At 44.4% G+C, this 16,678-nt stretch overlaps 1 protein-coding gene across 4 annotated transcripts in view; it reads right to left on the bottom strand.

The window, feature by feature from the left end:
* NFATC2 (nuclear factor of activated T cells 2) overlaps positions 1 to 16,678 on the bottom strand; it is a 202,480-nt gene that overhangs the window by 52,855 nt on the left and 132,947 nt on the right. For all 4 annotated transcript variants that reach the window (XM_060230784.1, XM_060230785.1, XM_060230782.1 and 1 more), the window contains exons 7-9: positions 13,778 to 13,833; positions 11,654 to 11,780; positions 7,535 to 8,218 (exon numbers count right to left, since the gene is read on the bottom strand). In XM_060230784.1, the coding sequence (XP_060086767.1) occupies positions 7,535 to 8,218; positions 11,654 to 11,780; positions 13,778 to 13,833 (867 nt within the window). The remainder of the gene's footprint in view (positions 1 to 7,534; positions 8,219 to 11,653; positions 11,781 to 13,777; positions 13,834 to 16,678) is intronic.

The following is a 16,678-nucleotide window of genomic DNA, read 5'->3' as shown; positions in this document are numbered from 1 at the left end:
ACTGGTGCTTGCACAGGGGACTACCTTTACCTTTATTATGGGTGGATTCTATCTTCATTTTTATGATTTGCCCATTCTATAATTTTCTGTGGCATCCAAACTGGGGAAACTAGGATTGCTGCTAAGCAGACATTGCCTTTAAAAAGTAACTTAAAGTAATGGTTTGAAGGCAATATCTAATTCTGGAAGCCTGGAAAGGAAAGAGCTCCACATGTAAAAAGGGAAGAAGAAGAATTGCAGATTTATATCCTGCCCTTCTCCCTGAGTCAGAGACTCAGAGCGGCTTACAATCTCCTATATCTTTTCCCCCCACAACAGACACCCTGTGAGGTGGGTGGGGCTGAGAGGGCTCTCACAGCAGCTGCCCTTTCAAGGACAACCTCTGCCAGAGCTATGGCTGACCCAAGGCCATTCCAGCAGCTGCAAGTGGAGGAGTGGGGAATCAAACTCGGTTCTCCCAGATAAGAGTCCACACACTTAACCACTACACCAAACTTGAAGAGAGAGAGTCCATGGGATTCTCCAGCTGTAATCACACACACTAAATAATGCACTTTCAATCCACTTTCAATGCACTTTCCAACTGGATTTTGCCAGTTCACACAGTAAAATCCACTTGGAAAGTGCATTGAAAGCAGATTGAAGGTGCATTATTTAGTGTGTGTGATCGCAGCCTCCAAGTAATAAACCAAGGGTTGAATCCAATGATCCATTGATAGAAGGCACTGACTGTCATGGATCTTCCCTATGTCCCCTTCAAAAACGAAATTCAAAAACAGAAAACAACAGAAAACCTCTTTGGCATTACAAATGTGAGATGGCATTGCTTTTGGATACAACCTTGAAGGGACAATGATAAAACCAGAGTTTCTGGCAATTTCTAGAGCTACCCAATGTCATTTCTAAATTGTACCTGAAAGTGATGTTATTGTGCTTGCAAAGATGCACTCCCACATCATGTTCCCACCTCCCATACCACCCTCCTACCAGCTGACAGGCTTGGACTGGCAACCTAAGAAAAAGGGCCAATTGGGGCTGTCAGGTCCCTCCTGGCAACCAGTAGGAGCTGGAGAATAGACTCACTGGGAGCAGCAGGGAGACCCATCCAATCTACAGTGATGTCTACATCACTGCCCACGTGACCCACAACTGACACTTCACTTCTGAGATGCCAAGACAACTCTCTGGTATTTGGACATAAGTGCTATGGGAAATTTGACTTCTACCATAGAGGTTTTCCTTAAAAACCAGAGCATTACCCCAACATCCTGGAAGTGATAGTGTCACTTTGGGTCACATGAGATGCATGTAGACACATCACTGCACCTGAAATTATTTTGGGGGTAAGACCCACTGCCCAGCTGATTGGTGGTTGGGAGCTGGGGCCAGGTACTAAGAGTACCTTCACAAGTGGGGTGGGGGGGTCTGACAACCCCAAGAAGAAGAAGAAGACCATAGATTTATACCCCATCCTTATCTCTGAATCAGTCTCAGAGCGGCTCACAATCTCCTTTATTTTCTTCCCCACAACAAACACCCTGTGAGGCAGGTGGGGCTGAGAGAGCTCTCACAGAAGCTGCCCTTTCAAGGACAACTCTGCAAAAGCTATGGCTGACCCAAGGCCATTCCAGCATCTGCAAGTGGAGGAGTGGGGAATCAAACCTGGTTCTCCCAGATAAGAGTCCGCGCACTTAACCACTACACCAAACTGGCTCTCTTGATGGAACATTTCCTACATGTGAAGCATTTCCTGTTCTGTAGAGACTCATGGTCAGAAGCAGCAACCACTAATAGCTTCCAATGGCTTTTTTGACAAAAGTCCTGATCCAGTTCCAGTCCTGCATGTTTTTGTACAGTTAGGGAGCTTGGAGGGTCCACTACCTCCTCCCTCAAGTTCTGAATATGCATCCATAAGCTTTGCAATGCAGATGCACATCTGCTTCTACATCTGTTTGAGAAAAGGTGCCACTAGACTTCTGTTTTATTTTGCCATGATTTTGGAATGGACATCCTAGGGAGCCTCAGCAGGTAACATCCATGTATCATTATATATATAATGACAAGATCTTTTTCCGCACCAAGGCATTTCATTATAAATGATTTTAATTTTTCAAGGAATTAGTTTGGTGTTTTGCATTTATAGGCTGAAAAATTGATTAATATGATTTTTTTTTACATTTTTAATGAATTTTTAAAAATCTTCATCACTCACATTGATTATTTGTCCTGAAATACATTTTAAAAAATAAATAAATCACCTGAAAGAATCTCCACATACTTTTTACACTGTTTCCTGTATGGATGGGCCATGAAGGAACTCAATAATCTCTTTCTCTCTCTCCCTCTCTCTCTCTCTCTCTCTCTCTCTCTCACACACACACACACACACACACACACACACACACACACACACACACAGAGTATTTCTCTACATGTAGCCTGACTGATTTCTGACTTTGGATGGCTTAGGCTAGCTGATCTTGTCTGATCTGGGAAGCTAAGCAGGCTTAGCTCTTGTTACCATACCATCTACCATACCATACCATACCATACCATACCATACCATACCATACCATACCATACCATACCATACCATACCATACCATACCATACCATACCATACCATACCTACAACCTTTAATGGCATAAGCTCTTGTTAATACTTGATCGGAGATCTCTAGGGAATTCCAGGGTCTTTGTGAAGATGAAGGTAACAGCAAACCACCCATTGGTCTCTTGCCTTGAAAACTCTATGTGGTCACCTCACCATTAGTGATCTGATGGCATTTTAACAACTACACAACCTGACTTATTAATGAGTGCAAACCCCCAAGCAGTCTCTGCAAGGGAAATGTGCTGATGCCCATTTCATAGAATGAGGAACCCACAGCCAGCCCGCCTGCCAGAGGTTCTCTCAGGTTAATTGTGGCAGAAGTAAAACCAAAAATGTTGTGCCTTGAAGCACAATCCAACATTTTGTCACAAAACTACAAGAGTGGGAATAGTAAAAAGTATATAAAGAAATCACTGCTGTCCAAAAACTGAACAGAGAAAAAAAAGAAAGGAAGGTCAAAAGTTCACTGGAAGGAGAAAGAGCAGAGAGTTGAAGTAGCTTAGAATAAATGGGATTGTTGTTTGCAGTACCAATTTTTAAAAGCTTGGAAAGGTTAGCTAGGAGTGCTATCAACATTTCACTCCCTGGTCTGCATCTCCGGTATGTGTTTTAGTTTGTTTAATTTTTCTTCCCCCTCAAGGAGAAAACCATTTCATCGCAATACTAGCCAAACACCATCAATATCTCAACAGGGCCGGATCGGGGGGGGGGGGGGGAGGGGGCAAGAGGGGGGGTGCTAGCCCCAGGCGCCACGGGAGGAGGGGGCGCAAAATTGGGTATGGAGTCCATTCTATTCTATGGACCCATAAGGTAGAATGGGCCCAGAAAGGGATGCCATTTTTAAATGTTGCCCCCCCCCCTCAATAAACATGTAGATCCAGTCCTGTATCTCAAAATAATCGCCTCCATTTGGTATGTGTACACAGTGAGCCAATTCCAATGGCTGTTTTTGAGGTGGTTAAAAGACATCAGGAGGGGACTTCTCACTCAGCATCTCTACACAAACAACAAAGTACTGCATTCAGTTCTCAGTCACTGATACTTTGGCAGATCTGCAGAGGGCACGGATTTAAAAAATGGGAACACTCAACAACGCTTATGGATCACCTGTGACTCCTTGAGCGCTTTCATCAGCGCTGCCTTCGCACCATCCTCAACATCCACTGGAGTGACTTTGTGACCAACACTGAAGTCCTCAAGCGGGCGGAGGTTACCAGCATCGAGGCACTGCTGTTGAAGACGCAGCTGCGCTGGGCAGGGCATATTTCTAGGATGGAAAACCACCGCCTTCCCAAGATTGCCCTGTATGGCGAACTCTCCACCGGCCATCGAAATAGAGGGGCACCAAAGAAGAGGTACAAGGACTCCTTGAAGAAATCCCTTAGCACCTGTCCAATCAACCATCACCAGTGGTCTGACCTAGCCTCAGATCGCAAAGCATGGAGGCACACCATCCACCAGGCTGTCTCTTCCTTTGAGAACGCACGCATAGCTGGTCTTGAGGACTGCTACAGGACCAACCCTAAATCAGACTTTTCCCTGCAGCCGCTGTGGCCGGACCTGCCTGTCCCACATTGGTCTTGTCAGCCACCAGCGAGCCTGCAGCAAACGTGGACTATTGCACCCTTCTTAAATCTTCGTTCGCGAAGACAAGCCGAGATTATGCATAAAATATCTATTAGTATTCAATCGCCAAGTTCAGAATACTATGAGGCACAATTTATAAATATTTGGTTTTCTATACTTACTTATCTTACTGAACATGGTGTTCTTTCCCCTAACCCACTATATACTCAAATTATATATTTTAACAACTTTTTTCTTTATTCTTTCCCCCCCTTTTTATCTCATCAATAGTAGCATTATTCCTATATTACCTGTGTATGCTTTATGATTATAGTTTAATTACTTGAGTGATATATTTTACTTGTATGTCTCTAATGATTATCTATGGTAAAGAATGTTATAAGTTTGTTGTTTAATATTTAATTGAAAACATAAAAAATGGGAACACTGAGGCCAGATCACATAAAACAAAGCAGTAGACAAGTCCAACCTTTAAGACCAACTAAGTTTTATTCAGAATGTACGCTTTCATATGCTCTAAGCAGACTTTATTAGACAAAATTGGAATGGCAAGCAGCAGTTCTTAATATAAGTGGGCAGTGAGTTGGTATGCAGAATCATGGGAATGTTTTTAGCAGATTAAAAGAATCATATCAACTCACTGCTCACTTATATTAAGAACTGCTGCTTGCCATTCCAAAGGCCCCAGTTTCAATCCCACCAATCTCCTGGTAGCAGGTGATATGAAAGACTTCAGCCTGGGGCCCTGAAGAGTCACTGCAGGTCAGAGGAGACTTTGATAGACCAATGGTTGATCTGACTCAATACAAGACAGCTTCATATGTTCATGTGCGAGGAAACAGTCAACACATGGAGCTACACAAGCAGCCTCCATATTGCCTTCTGCAGAGGGTGGTGCTATGAACATCCTTCTTGTTGTTCCAAGCTGATAAACAGAGAAATATCATTGTCTGATAGTAATGCCAGCCTCTAGCTGTGAGCTGCGGATCCCCCTGGAATCACAGCTTCTCTCCAGACTACAGAGATCAGTTCCCCTGGAAAAAAATGAATGCTTTGGAGGGTGGACTAGATCTATGGCATCAGGGTCGGTGAATGGGAGTAGGCCAGGTAGGCTGCCTCCTAGGGTGTCACCTGGCCTACAAGGACTCCCCATTGGGTACCCCCTCCCCCCGCCGCTCTTGACTTCTCACGTCTGCGCAGACCCGGGAAGCCAAGAGCAGTGTGGTGGCACAGTGGCATGTGCTCTCCTCTGGAGGAGAGCATGCTCCACCCTGCTCCAGGAAGACCCAGGAAGCAGAGAATGGTGGAGCGATGCAGCGGCATGTGCACTCCTTGGAGCCAAAGGAAGGATCGGAGGAGCACAAGCTACTGCCCCCCACCTTCCTGGGTCTGCCCAAGGTGGGGCCTAGGTCACCAGGAACTCTGGCCCTGGCCCTGTATGGCATTGTACCCCAATGAGGTCCCTGTCCTCCCCAGATTGCATCTCCAAATCTCCAGGAGTTTCCCAATTTAGAGGTGGCAGCCCTTTCATAAATCCCCTGGTGGTGGCCAGGGGGGACCTGGCTACTCTATTACTTGAAGTACTGATGACAGAATAGAGGAGAAGCAATCAGCTTCTAAGCTGCATCAATGTACAACCGAAAATTTACCAGCCAAATCTCACACTCAAAAGGGAAACAGGGAGTCAAACAGGCACTAATGAAACGCGTTCTGCACAGCAAATAGATCTACACAATCTGATGCAGAAAAGGACCTCTCTCCGAACAACGCACACAGAGTCAAACAGATGTAGGATGCACTATATTTGCAACTTTTGGGAATCACAAACAACAGGTGAAAAGGCATTATTGGTCACTGGCACAGCATAGTGATTAAGAGACTGAATGACAGAGCAGAAAGGCTCTGGTCTAATTTTTGCCTGTGCCATAAACTCACCAATGGCCTTAGACAAGCAACAGACACCCTGTGAGGTGGGCGAAGCTGAGAAGACTACCACAGCAGCTGCCTTTCAAGGACAACCTCTGCCAGAGCTATGGCTGACCCAAGGCCATTCCAGCAGGTGCAAGTGGAGGAGTGGGGAATCAAACCCGGTTCTCCCAGATAAGAGTCTGCACACTTAACCACTACACCAAACTGGCTCTCACCACCAGCCTCCCACCAGCAGGCTTCATGGTCCACACCTGCTCCAAGAAGCTGTGGGAGAATTTTTTTAAAAAATGCCAATGTTATGTCTGGCATTTCTGGGGGAAACTGAGAAGCAATGTCACATAGTTGTCAGATATGCCAAAATTTGTGGTTTTACCATAGTGTTTCTACCGATTCCTATAGTTAGCTAATGCTAGCTTCCTAGAAGCGACATCATGTCGTACATGCTGCTGGGTCCTCTCTTGTCTCTGCCGTCCCCCAAGCACTTATCAGCTGCCAAGCCTGGCATCCCTAAAAGACAGCTATGTATGAACAAACAGCCCACGACTATACCCACAATAGTTAAACCATAGAGTTTTGGATGAATTCTAGAGCAATGCCTTGACATAATGACATCACTTCCGGTTTTGCCTCAGAAGTGATGTCACACATCAGAACTGTGTTGAATAACTTATCCCTGAATTCTCCTGCCACACTATCAGCTAGGGCTGGTAACCCTAATGATTCTAATGCTGCAAAATTCAATTGGATTTCACACACTGAACTGCACTGAGGCCCTCCCCTGGCAAACAGAGAAGTGAGGAGTATCCAAACCAAGTCTTGTTCTTGTTTTTCTATCAGCTCCAAAAGTTAAAACATTTGCATTAAGAACAAAGAAATGATGCTTTCATTAATCAATATGTCACTGTTAATCAACTGCTGACATTTGCAAGAGTTTGGCTTGCGGGCCCACCGCATCCTTCATAAAACGTTCAGAGAGAAGACGTTTTATAGCTTGCTCAGTGCCACAAAAGCATTTTACAAAAGCAACATCTGTACCTATTCTTTGGGTTGTTTACAAGGGCCTTTGTGTCTGTTTTTCAGTTTTTGATTTTTAATCATGTACTTCCTCTGTTAGTAACAACAGCAAAAAATCTCTCAAAATTTAAAGACGGAGTATATACAGAGAGGCGTTGTCTAGAGAATAAACATAAAATCTGAGCCCCTCCCCCCACCTCCAAGATGTTAAAAGCAAAGGACTAACACCACAAAGGGAGTGAACAAAACATGTTGCATCGGGGAATAAAAAATCTTCTGCACATATGAAAAGTGTTTTTCTGAAGACGGATCTGCATGCTATGCAAGACTTGGCCACTCTGATTTCTAACTAAATGGCAGAATAGGACACAAAAAGGAAGCGTTACTTACCATCATCCAAGTAGGCTTGGTCAAGATTCTGTTCTTGCTTAATAGTCACTCCAGTTGGTAATACTTCTTTTGGGTCACTTACTGGTGGTCCATTTTTCGCTGTTCTCTGCTGCTGAATCACGGTAGGGTACGAGCTTGGACTTAACCTTTGTGCTTGGCTGACCTGAGGCTGGCTGGGTCTCACTCCGCTGGTCGCGAAATTTTCGCTGCACATGATGTGCTGAAATTCTTGATGGCTTTCACATCTCAGCTGTTGGTTGGTTGATGGAGAACAGTGAATCACAGGGGAAGACTGCTGATTGGCTGGAGAATGGTGGAGCCCCGCTGAGCTTTGGCTGGGGGAGCCTGTGTGCACCAGCACGGACCTGTGCACATCTGGAATGGAAACCTGTGTAGCCATCAAACTAGATTGCTGGTAGCCCAGGTGGCTAGGGCTGAGACTCTTGCTTCTTTGGTATATTACAGCCCCTGGGGTTTGCTGAGGATATCGAGATTCCGGGGAAGACAGACTTGAACGAAGCTGCTGGCAGGAAGCCATTGTGGCCACAAGACAGGAAGGAGATTCGGTGACCATTGTGTGGTGCGAATAATAAGGCTGTGTCACTGTGCCCAGACCACTGTGTACTGTATTGCAGATTAAAGCTGGATCATAGTCATCAATGGGCTCTGTTTTGATTGAAGGCACTGGAAGGGAGTGTACAAAGGACACGATTCTAAGTAAGCAGCTATGAAACAGGGAGGGGGAGCAGGGAGAAACTAAGAACAAATGAATTGGCCCATTTTGCCATCTCTGATACTTTTGTGGCCTGCTTTTCTGTTTATGGTCATTTTATGTGACTGTTTTTTTTAATTGAAAGCCAGGCTTGATGCATATATTGTGTTGTCTTATTGTTTAGTTTTATTTTTGCCAACAAGTCACAGCTGATGTATGGTGATCCCATAGGGTTTCTAAGGCAAGATATGTTCAGAGACAGTTTGCCATTGCCTGCCTACGTGTTATATCCCGCCATGAGCCTGCTTCGGCAGGGAGGGCGGGATATAAATCAAATAAATTTAAGTTTGGTGTAGTGGTTAAGTGCGTGGACTCTTATCTGGGAGAACCGGGTTTGATTCCCCACTCCTCCACTTGCACCTGCTAGCATGGCCTTGGGTCAGCCATAGCCCTGGCAGAGGTTGTCCTTGAAAGGGCAGCTGCTGTGAGAGCCCTCTCCAGCCCCACCCACCTCACAGGGTGTCTGTTGTGGGGGAGGAAGGTAAAGGAGATTGTGAGCCGCTCTGAGACTCTTTGGAGTGGAGGGCGGGATATAAATCCAATATCTTCTTCTTCTAAAGTCAAGTCAAGTTATGACTCCGATATTCCTTGGAGGTCTCTCATCCAAATACTAACCAGGTCTGGCTCTGTTTAGCTTCTGAGATCAGACAAGGTCAGGGCCTTATTACGCATAGATTAACTTTTTGAAATTTAAAAAAATATTTTATATATGCATTGTTGTAAATCTGTACTTTTGCTATTATGCTTCCCCTCCCCCCCCCACTTGTACCTTGAGCAGCTCAGGAGTATCAGGTTATAAATATAAATAAATACAGTGCAGCAATAATGAATTGTATGTCTTTCTCCTGAAGTCTTAGCCATTAGAACTCTTATATCACTTCAGATGCAATATTTCAATGGAACTGCTTCATCTCTTCAGCCAGTACTGAGATCGAGACACGCAGGAATACTTCATTTTCCTGTGCTTATAGTGTAGTCCTGAGCAGCATTACTCTCTTCTAAGATCACTGGTGCAAAGGGTATACCTCTGCTTAGGATATGGATGTCAGCCTCCAGATAGGACTGGGGATCCCTCAGAATTACAGTTCATCTCCAGACTACAATTTCCCCCTGGAAAAAAATAGCTGCTTTGGAGGGTGGACTCCATGGCACTGTACCCTAGTCCTTCACAGGCTCCACCCTCAAATCTGAGTGACTTTCCCGATCTGGATCTGGCAATCTATCCTCTATTCCTTGCTAGCAGCCAGGGGAGATCTGGCAACCTTAGCTTAGGGCTGCATCATTAATCACAGGCTAAGTGACTTCTGAATGCACACGTTGACTTCATTTGCAAAGCTCGGCATTCAAGGTAATGGTGAGATTTTTCCCTGCAGGGTTACTACAGTGCAGTCTTCGTCTGATAAGCATCTATGTATGAACCAGGACCTAGTATACAGTAACCAAACAGAGAGTCTTCAAGTGATGTCATGTGTGCATTAACCAGGTTCATGAACACAGAAGAAATGAGCAAAACTAGGGCAGCAAAGCCACATCCTGAACGGCAAAACTGATTGCACAAATGAGTCCAGAGAATGGAGGTGCTGGAAGCCATTCTCATGAATGCATGCATGTATCTGAGGATACTGCACCAGCATATTTTCCACTTGTATATAGGCAGGGCTTCTTTTGTAGCAGTAACTCCTTTGCACATTAGGCCACACACCTCTGATGTAGCCAATCCTCCTGGAGCTTACAGTAGGCTGAGCCCTGTAAGCTCCTGGAGGATTGGCTACATCAGGGTGTGTGTGGCCTAATAGGCAAAGGCATTCCCGCTACAAAAAAAAGCCATGTATGTATATATTGTGAATCCACTCAGAGCCCCTCCCCCAGTGTATCTGAGTGGCATCAAACTGAACACGAGTCTAGAAGACTTTGGCTCAAAGTCCTGCTCAGCCATGAACTCACTGGGTGGCCTTGGACAAGCAGCCCTGTCAGGTCAGCTGCCTGTCCGTGAAAAGGGATTATTAACAAATGACACCTTGGGCAGGCTGAACACACCAAAATTATGTGACATCCACTCAGATTCCAGGGCAAGAAATGCTGAGCTGTCCGTATGTCATCATGAAATGCTTCCCCCCAGAATAAATGCATGCTTTGAACAAACAGGAGCTAGCGATTATTACTAGTGCAATCCTGTATGAACACTTTCCTGGGAGTAAGCCCCACTGAATAGACTCAATTTGTTAATTGGTGGCCTGGTTCTGCTAGTTGCATGATTGGTATTTGTTATCAGACATAGTGATTGAGAGCTGGCTGTAGTTAGTTAATTAGGTTTTTTTTTATTGTAACCTTGGTTAGGTGGTTGCCCACCTATTTGGTTATGCCAAATTTACTTGCTTAAAATAAAATAAATAGCTACGTTTGAAGAATCATAGACAGTAAACAATACTTGCAGAACCACGGCTTGGTTAGACATAATGCAAAACTGTGGCTTATTTTAGTTTAGTTTGTGCACCAGGACTGGAATTGCAGATGATTGCTCACAGTTCCTGCCACAGTTTCACAGGGCCTGTAAGACTGAAGTTTTTAAATTCGCCTTTAATGGTTAGGGGGAGGTGGCTATTACCTTCAGCATTGACAATCTCACTGAATTAATATAATGGAAATCAGAAGCTTGCCATCTCGGATTTTTAATATGTATGGAAATGTTTTTATATATCTAATTTTAATATGTTTGTAAATTGCTAATGTTTTTAAACTGTTGTTAGCCGCCCTGAGCCTGTCGGGGGACGGCGGGATATAAATCTGATAAATAAATAAATATCCTGATTTGACTTGACAAATGCTGGTGTCAGTGCCGCTGTTCTTTTCCTAGAGAAGATCTAGTTAATATACCACCCTGCATTCCTGTGAATATCTTGCCTGGGGGAAAAACAGGATTAAGCCAGCATGGACAGAAAGCTGCCTCATACTGACTTAAACCATTGGTCTATCAAGGCAGTATTGTCTATTCTGGCTGTCAGCAGCTCTCCATAGTTGAGGTCTCAGGGTGAGGTTTTTCACATCTCCTGTACCCAGCTCTTTTAAGTGAATATGCTAGGGATTGAACTTGTGACATTCTCCATGGAAAGTTGATGTTCTAGCATTGAGCCACCACTCCTTCCTCTATTGTCCACATTCATACTTCACACAAAATCATAGTTAAGACCAACAGTGGTTGGTAAACCAAATTCGGAACATGGCTCCATATGCTGATGTGACGTACTCTAACCATGGTCAGTTGAGTGGCCTGCATTTGAACAATTAAATTAAGCATAGTTTCCCATGATGTCTGACCTGAGCCGTGATGTCGCATGCCATAGAATTACCTGGGAGGTAGGTAAAATGTTGCGGCTGGCTTTTTTTCCGCTTCCCATTGATCACGTAGAAATTCACTTTGACTGGGGTATGAATGTGTTTGTTCCGATACTGTGGTATCTCTACAAAAAGCATATTCTGGAAATGTGAAGAGGGGAGAAGAAGAGATAACATGACATTACAAGACATTCGGTTTTATAATAATAATAATAATAATAATAATTTTTTATTTCTATCCCGCCCTCCCCGCCGAAGCAGGCTCAGGGCGGCTCACAGCATAAAACACACATTACATCAGTTGCAATTATAAAACACGGTTAAAACAATTACAAAATATTAAAATTCACATAATAATATGGCGTTATAACAGATTTCAATAAATTTCAGCAGTAAAAACATTTCAAGAGTAAAAGCATTTCTAGCAGCATATCTAGTTTTATCAGGACCTCTAGGTAAATCCTTCTTGGAACGTCTACCAAGAATGTACTCTCTTCATTGCTGGAATGTAGCTGACCTTGCCAAAAATCTTTTAAAGTCTGGGTATTTTATCCTCAGCTTTTTTTAAAAAAGACATTCTTCACACCATCAAACTCTGGTATTTCCTTCATTTCTCCGTTCTCGCCTTGCCAAAAACTTGGATAAGGAAGCAGCAGAGAATTTGGCCGCTTGAATATAGTGGAAATCAGCAGACCTTCACAGTAGAGAAGCCATGACATCAAGCCTCTTGATAGATACATGGCTTTAGTCGCCACCATACTGGGTACAGCCTGGGCTTTTTTTGTAGCAAGAACTCCTTTGCATATTAGGTCACACACTCCTGATGCAGCCAATCCTCCTGGAGCTTACAGTAGGCCCTGTAAGAAAAGCCCTGTAAGCTCTTGAAGGATTGGCTGCATAAGAGGGGTGTGGCCTACAATGCAAAGGAGTTCCTGCTACAAAAACAAGCCATGCATGTAATGTAGATGAGCCCTTTTGCCATCCAAGAAAGCAGAGAACAGGATCCCTTCCCACCCCACTTCAGGCCCACAAGGTCAAACAGGCCAACAACCGTTTGAGAAAGTTTTATAACCACACAGAGCAAAGAAAAAAGAACACAGAGAAACCCAGGGTGAGCCCATACGCCTATTGTCACGCAGAATATTGGTAACCAGTCTCATGTATTTTCTCAGCACCACGGAAAGGACCTGCTTTCCTCATCACCCTCTTTTGCAACATACTGTTTACAAAGTGGAGACTAGAAGGAGAGGAACATGACCTTGGATTAATATCACTAGTCACCAACACAATGCAAAGCAGGGTTTTGCTCCTCAAACACAGACTAGTAAGGAAGACTAGTTCACACCCCAGGCTACTTTTCACACCATGCCAGTTTTGCTTCACTTTGTGGTGGCAAATTAGTTTTGCTCTGGGAAAGTTGCCATCTACCCTCATGTAGCCTGCAGATATCCCAGGCAGATTTTTATTCATCTGTAATCATGTCTTAATGGTTTCTAGCTACCAGGGTTTCTAGCTACCAGGGTTCCCTCTATGCTGAGTTAATGTGAGCCAGTACACAGTTTTTTAGCCTCTGGCTAATTTTTTTGTCTCAGCTCAGGAAAAAAATGGCCTCAGAGCAAACTAATTGATGCAGTAACTCACAAAGTAGAATTTTTGCTCACGAGACTCCGCAGCTTAGAGGGAACATTGCTCGCTACCTAGAGGTGTAGAAGACTTACGGAGCAGCCACAAAAGAGGAAAACATCACAGCCAGAAGGCCTTGGGGGCACCCATGCTAGATACTGGGCAGCAAAGGTTCACGAGCATAGGAGAACACTTTCAGTCACTATGGCCAGCAGTGAACACCTAACACATGGTGCTGGATCAGAACCCATAATAACCATGTTAAATAGGGCTGCACCCTGCTACTAGGAAAGTCTTTTGGCACCCAAGAGGCAAGACATAACAAGGGCACATTTGGGCCACAGTCCAAAATACAATTAAGCCTTTTTACGCCCACTGATTTCAGTGAACTCCAGTACAACCAAATCCTGTCTAGACTGCTGTTGTATTCTGTAGAGGTCTGCCTACTAGCGAAGAACAAAACCTGATGTCTGGGGATGGGGAAGAAGAGTGGAGAGAAAATGCTGACTACTTACGGGTTGGCTCTTGTCTTTATCCACCGTGGCTTCCATCTCCCAAATCTGTTGTCCATCTGAAAGAAATATTAAGCCATGCCTGAAACCTCTTATTCCAAAAATACATGGATGGTGTCTTCACAAAGGAACTGGGAAGCTACAACGATGTAGGCATTTTACATCTAGAAACGCATCAAAGAGCTGTGAAGGTCCTCCTAAACATCCATCATATTATCCCAAATCAATACTGGCAAAAGTTGGGTCATATGTGTTATCCCCAGCAGGCTTGCAAATACTAATGCGTATTATCCCTAGTGGGCTTGTAAATGTTTCCAGCAATATGTCTTCCTAATTTGAGTCACAGACCATTTCCACACAAGTGTGTTGTTAAATAATCAAAGTCTGTAAAATTTTCCATCCAACTTTTTGCCTCCCCAGGAGGAGATCTGAATTTAGTGCCCCATTATCTCACTTTTTTCAAATCCACTTTTTTTGCTATTCCCCCCCCCCCCCTTCAGATTTGAACGCGCAGTTTTCCAGTGATGAATTCCCAATTTTGGATTTTGTTTCCCACCACCCTTTTGTGTTGTCAGTGTCATACGTTCACCTCCCTTATACCCCACCATGTTGTTCCCTGAGCAATCCACTAATTTTTAAAAAGCATAATGTTGATTGTGTTACAGCGTGGATCCCCCCTCCCCATTATATTACTATATTATATTACTATAGCAATGTTAAAATGTTGGGGAAAAACAGGCAAACAAATGTTTCATGTAGCTTTCTCCATGCTATTACTCACACATGAAGTCCTTTCATTTTTTTGGGTGGGTAGGTTTTGATGCCACAGGCTTGTGTTGTTGCTTCATTCTCTCCCCCCCCCCCCCCCCCCGCTTCTCTTCCCTTATAGCTCCTGTTGTGTTCTCTTTCTCAGAAATGTTTATGATGCTATAACATTACTGTATATGCAAAAATGGCACCAACCATGCTGTTCCCCATGATACATCCAGCCTTTTTACAATGTTATGCTGTTATAACGTTTCTGCACATGAGCAAAAAAGAGAGGAGATTCCACTGCTGATGAAGTACATGCTAACAGAGCCGGACAACCCCTTCAAGGAAGTGCAGAACACATGTAGAGGGTTGGATCTAAATTCAAGAAGAAACAAATCCAACCAAATAAATCCAAATCCAACCAAATAAATGCTCTTTTGTGGAAGATATGCCACAGAGTCAGAGCATAAGCTGGAAATTCAACTCGCTGGAAAACAGTGGCAACCCTGAGGTATGGAAAAGGCCACAATCCTTTCTGCTGCTGAATTAGCCCATCATCTTGCCCATACAGTCTTGCCTCCAGAATGCCCTCCCCACTGAGGCTTGCCTGGAACTGAGCTTCCTTCTGGGCACCAGGCTAAAACCTTCCTTTCTATCCAGGCTTTTAGCTAAGAGGCTTTATCCTTTCCATGTTTTAGAGCAGGGGTGGCCAAACTATGGCTCGGGAGCTATATGTGGCTCTTTCACACACATTGTGTGGCTCTTGAAGCCCCCACCACCTGGTTTGGAAGAGGCATTTGTCTCTTTAAATCACTTCTCCAAACCAAGCCACCAGCTGCTTGAAGAATGCATTTAAAGTTAAAGTTGCTTTCTCTCCACCTCTCTTTCCCTCCCGCCCCATCTATTTTCCTTCCTGCCTGCCTGCCCTCAAACTCTGACAATCATGTCTTGGGCTCTCAATTATCTGACATTTATTCTATGTGGCTCTTATGTTAAGCAAGTTTGACCACCCCTGTTTTAGAATCTGCTTCTGGCCCAAGGATCATTTGATTTACATCATTTCAGGCTGCTTAATGCCATGCTTCTTAGGCTGCTGTTATGCTCAGGGTCATTTTAATGACATTGTCTTGTTTTTGATGATACCAGCCTTGCAGGTATCAATGGCAAGAGGACATGAGGGCTTCTTTATCATGGGGAACAGCACGGAGCCAGCCCTCCTTCTTGGGGTCGGGTCTGGGTAACGTAAATTAAGCCTCATGGTGGTAAAGAAAAGATGCCACTCTCCACAAGCTAGAATAACTGGTCCAATGCAAGGAACATACAAGCAAACAGTTTTAATATTCTTGGAAGCTTCCAATAAAAGCACTGTCTCTTGGGAAAAAGGGGGGAGGTAGAGCAAGGATGATTCACATGCGTCTGAGTCAGCAGGACCTCTGGGATCACTCCTGGGGTGGTGCAGTTTACACCCCGGCCCTTCCCCGGGAAAGTTTGCTACAAGCACAAAGTACTCCATTGTTTCTAAGGCAGCTAATGGGCAAGCGTTTCAGAAATGTGCTGCTCCTTCTTTACCAGGCCACCCCCAGGCAAGCTCAGCAGCTGCACGTCCAAGCGGCCAGCCAGACTGCTCCGCAGGTCCACTGCAGCTCAGCGACTCGTGCTTCCTTTGATGCAACACATGTTCAGCAGAGCCCAGGTGACCTTAAAACATCAGGCAGAGAGTAGAATCCATGCCCATGCACACACTGGACTAAAAAAGAAGTGTAAATTGTCTGTCAAAGCCTCCAAAATTCTGTACCAAGGGGCATGGGAAGTACACTGACTCCCCCAACTTGCAAGTGTACATGGATTTACGTACTTTTCTAGCAATTTCTTCTTCTAGTCATGGAGAGGGGCCTGGGAGTTCTGAGTATATGGTCCTTTTCAGCAAATGAATCAGGAAGCAATAATGTTACTTCTCAGCAAAAGCCCCCCTTGTCTATGGAAAAATACTAGATCTAGGGTTGCCAACCTCCGGGTGGGGCCTGGAGACCTACCAAAATTGCAATTAAGCTCCAGGGTTTTGAGAAGAGTTTCCCTGGAGAAAGTGGCTATTTTGGGCTGTGGACTGTACAGCATTCTGCCATGCTGAGGTCCTTATGGAGCATCAGGACT

Source organism: Heteronotia binoei, chromosome 2, assembly GCF_032191835.1.
Source record: "Heteronotia binoei isolate CCM8104 ecotype False Entrance Well chromosome 2, APGP_CSIRO_Hbin_v1, whole genome shotgun sequence".
Lineage (NCBI taxonomy): Eukaryota > Metazoa > Chordata > Lepidosauria > Squamata > Gekkonidae > Heteronotia > Heteronotia binoei.
Note: the sequence above shows the minus strand (reverse complement) of the source record. Positions and strands in the feature narration are given on the sequence as shown.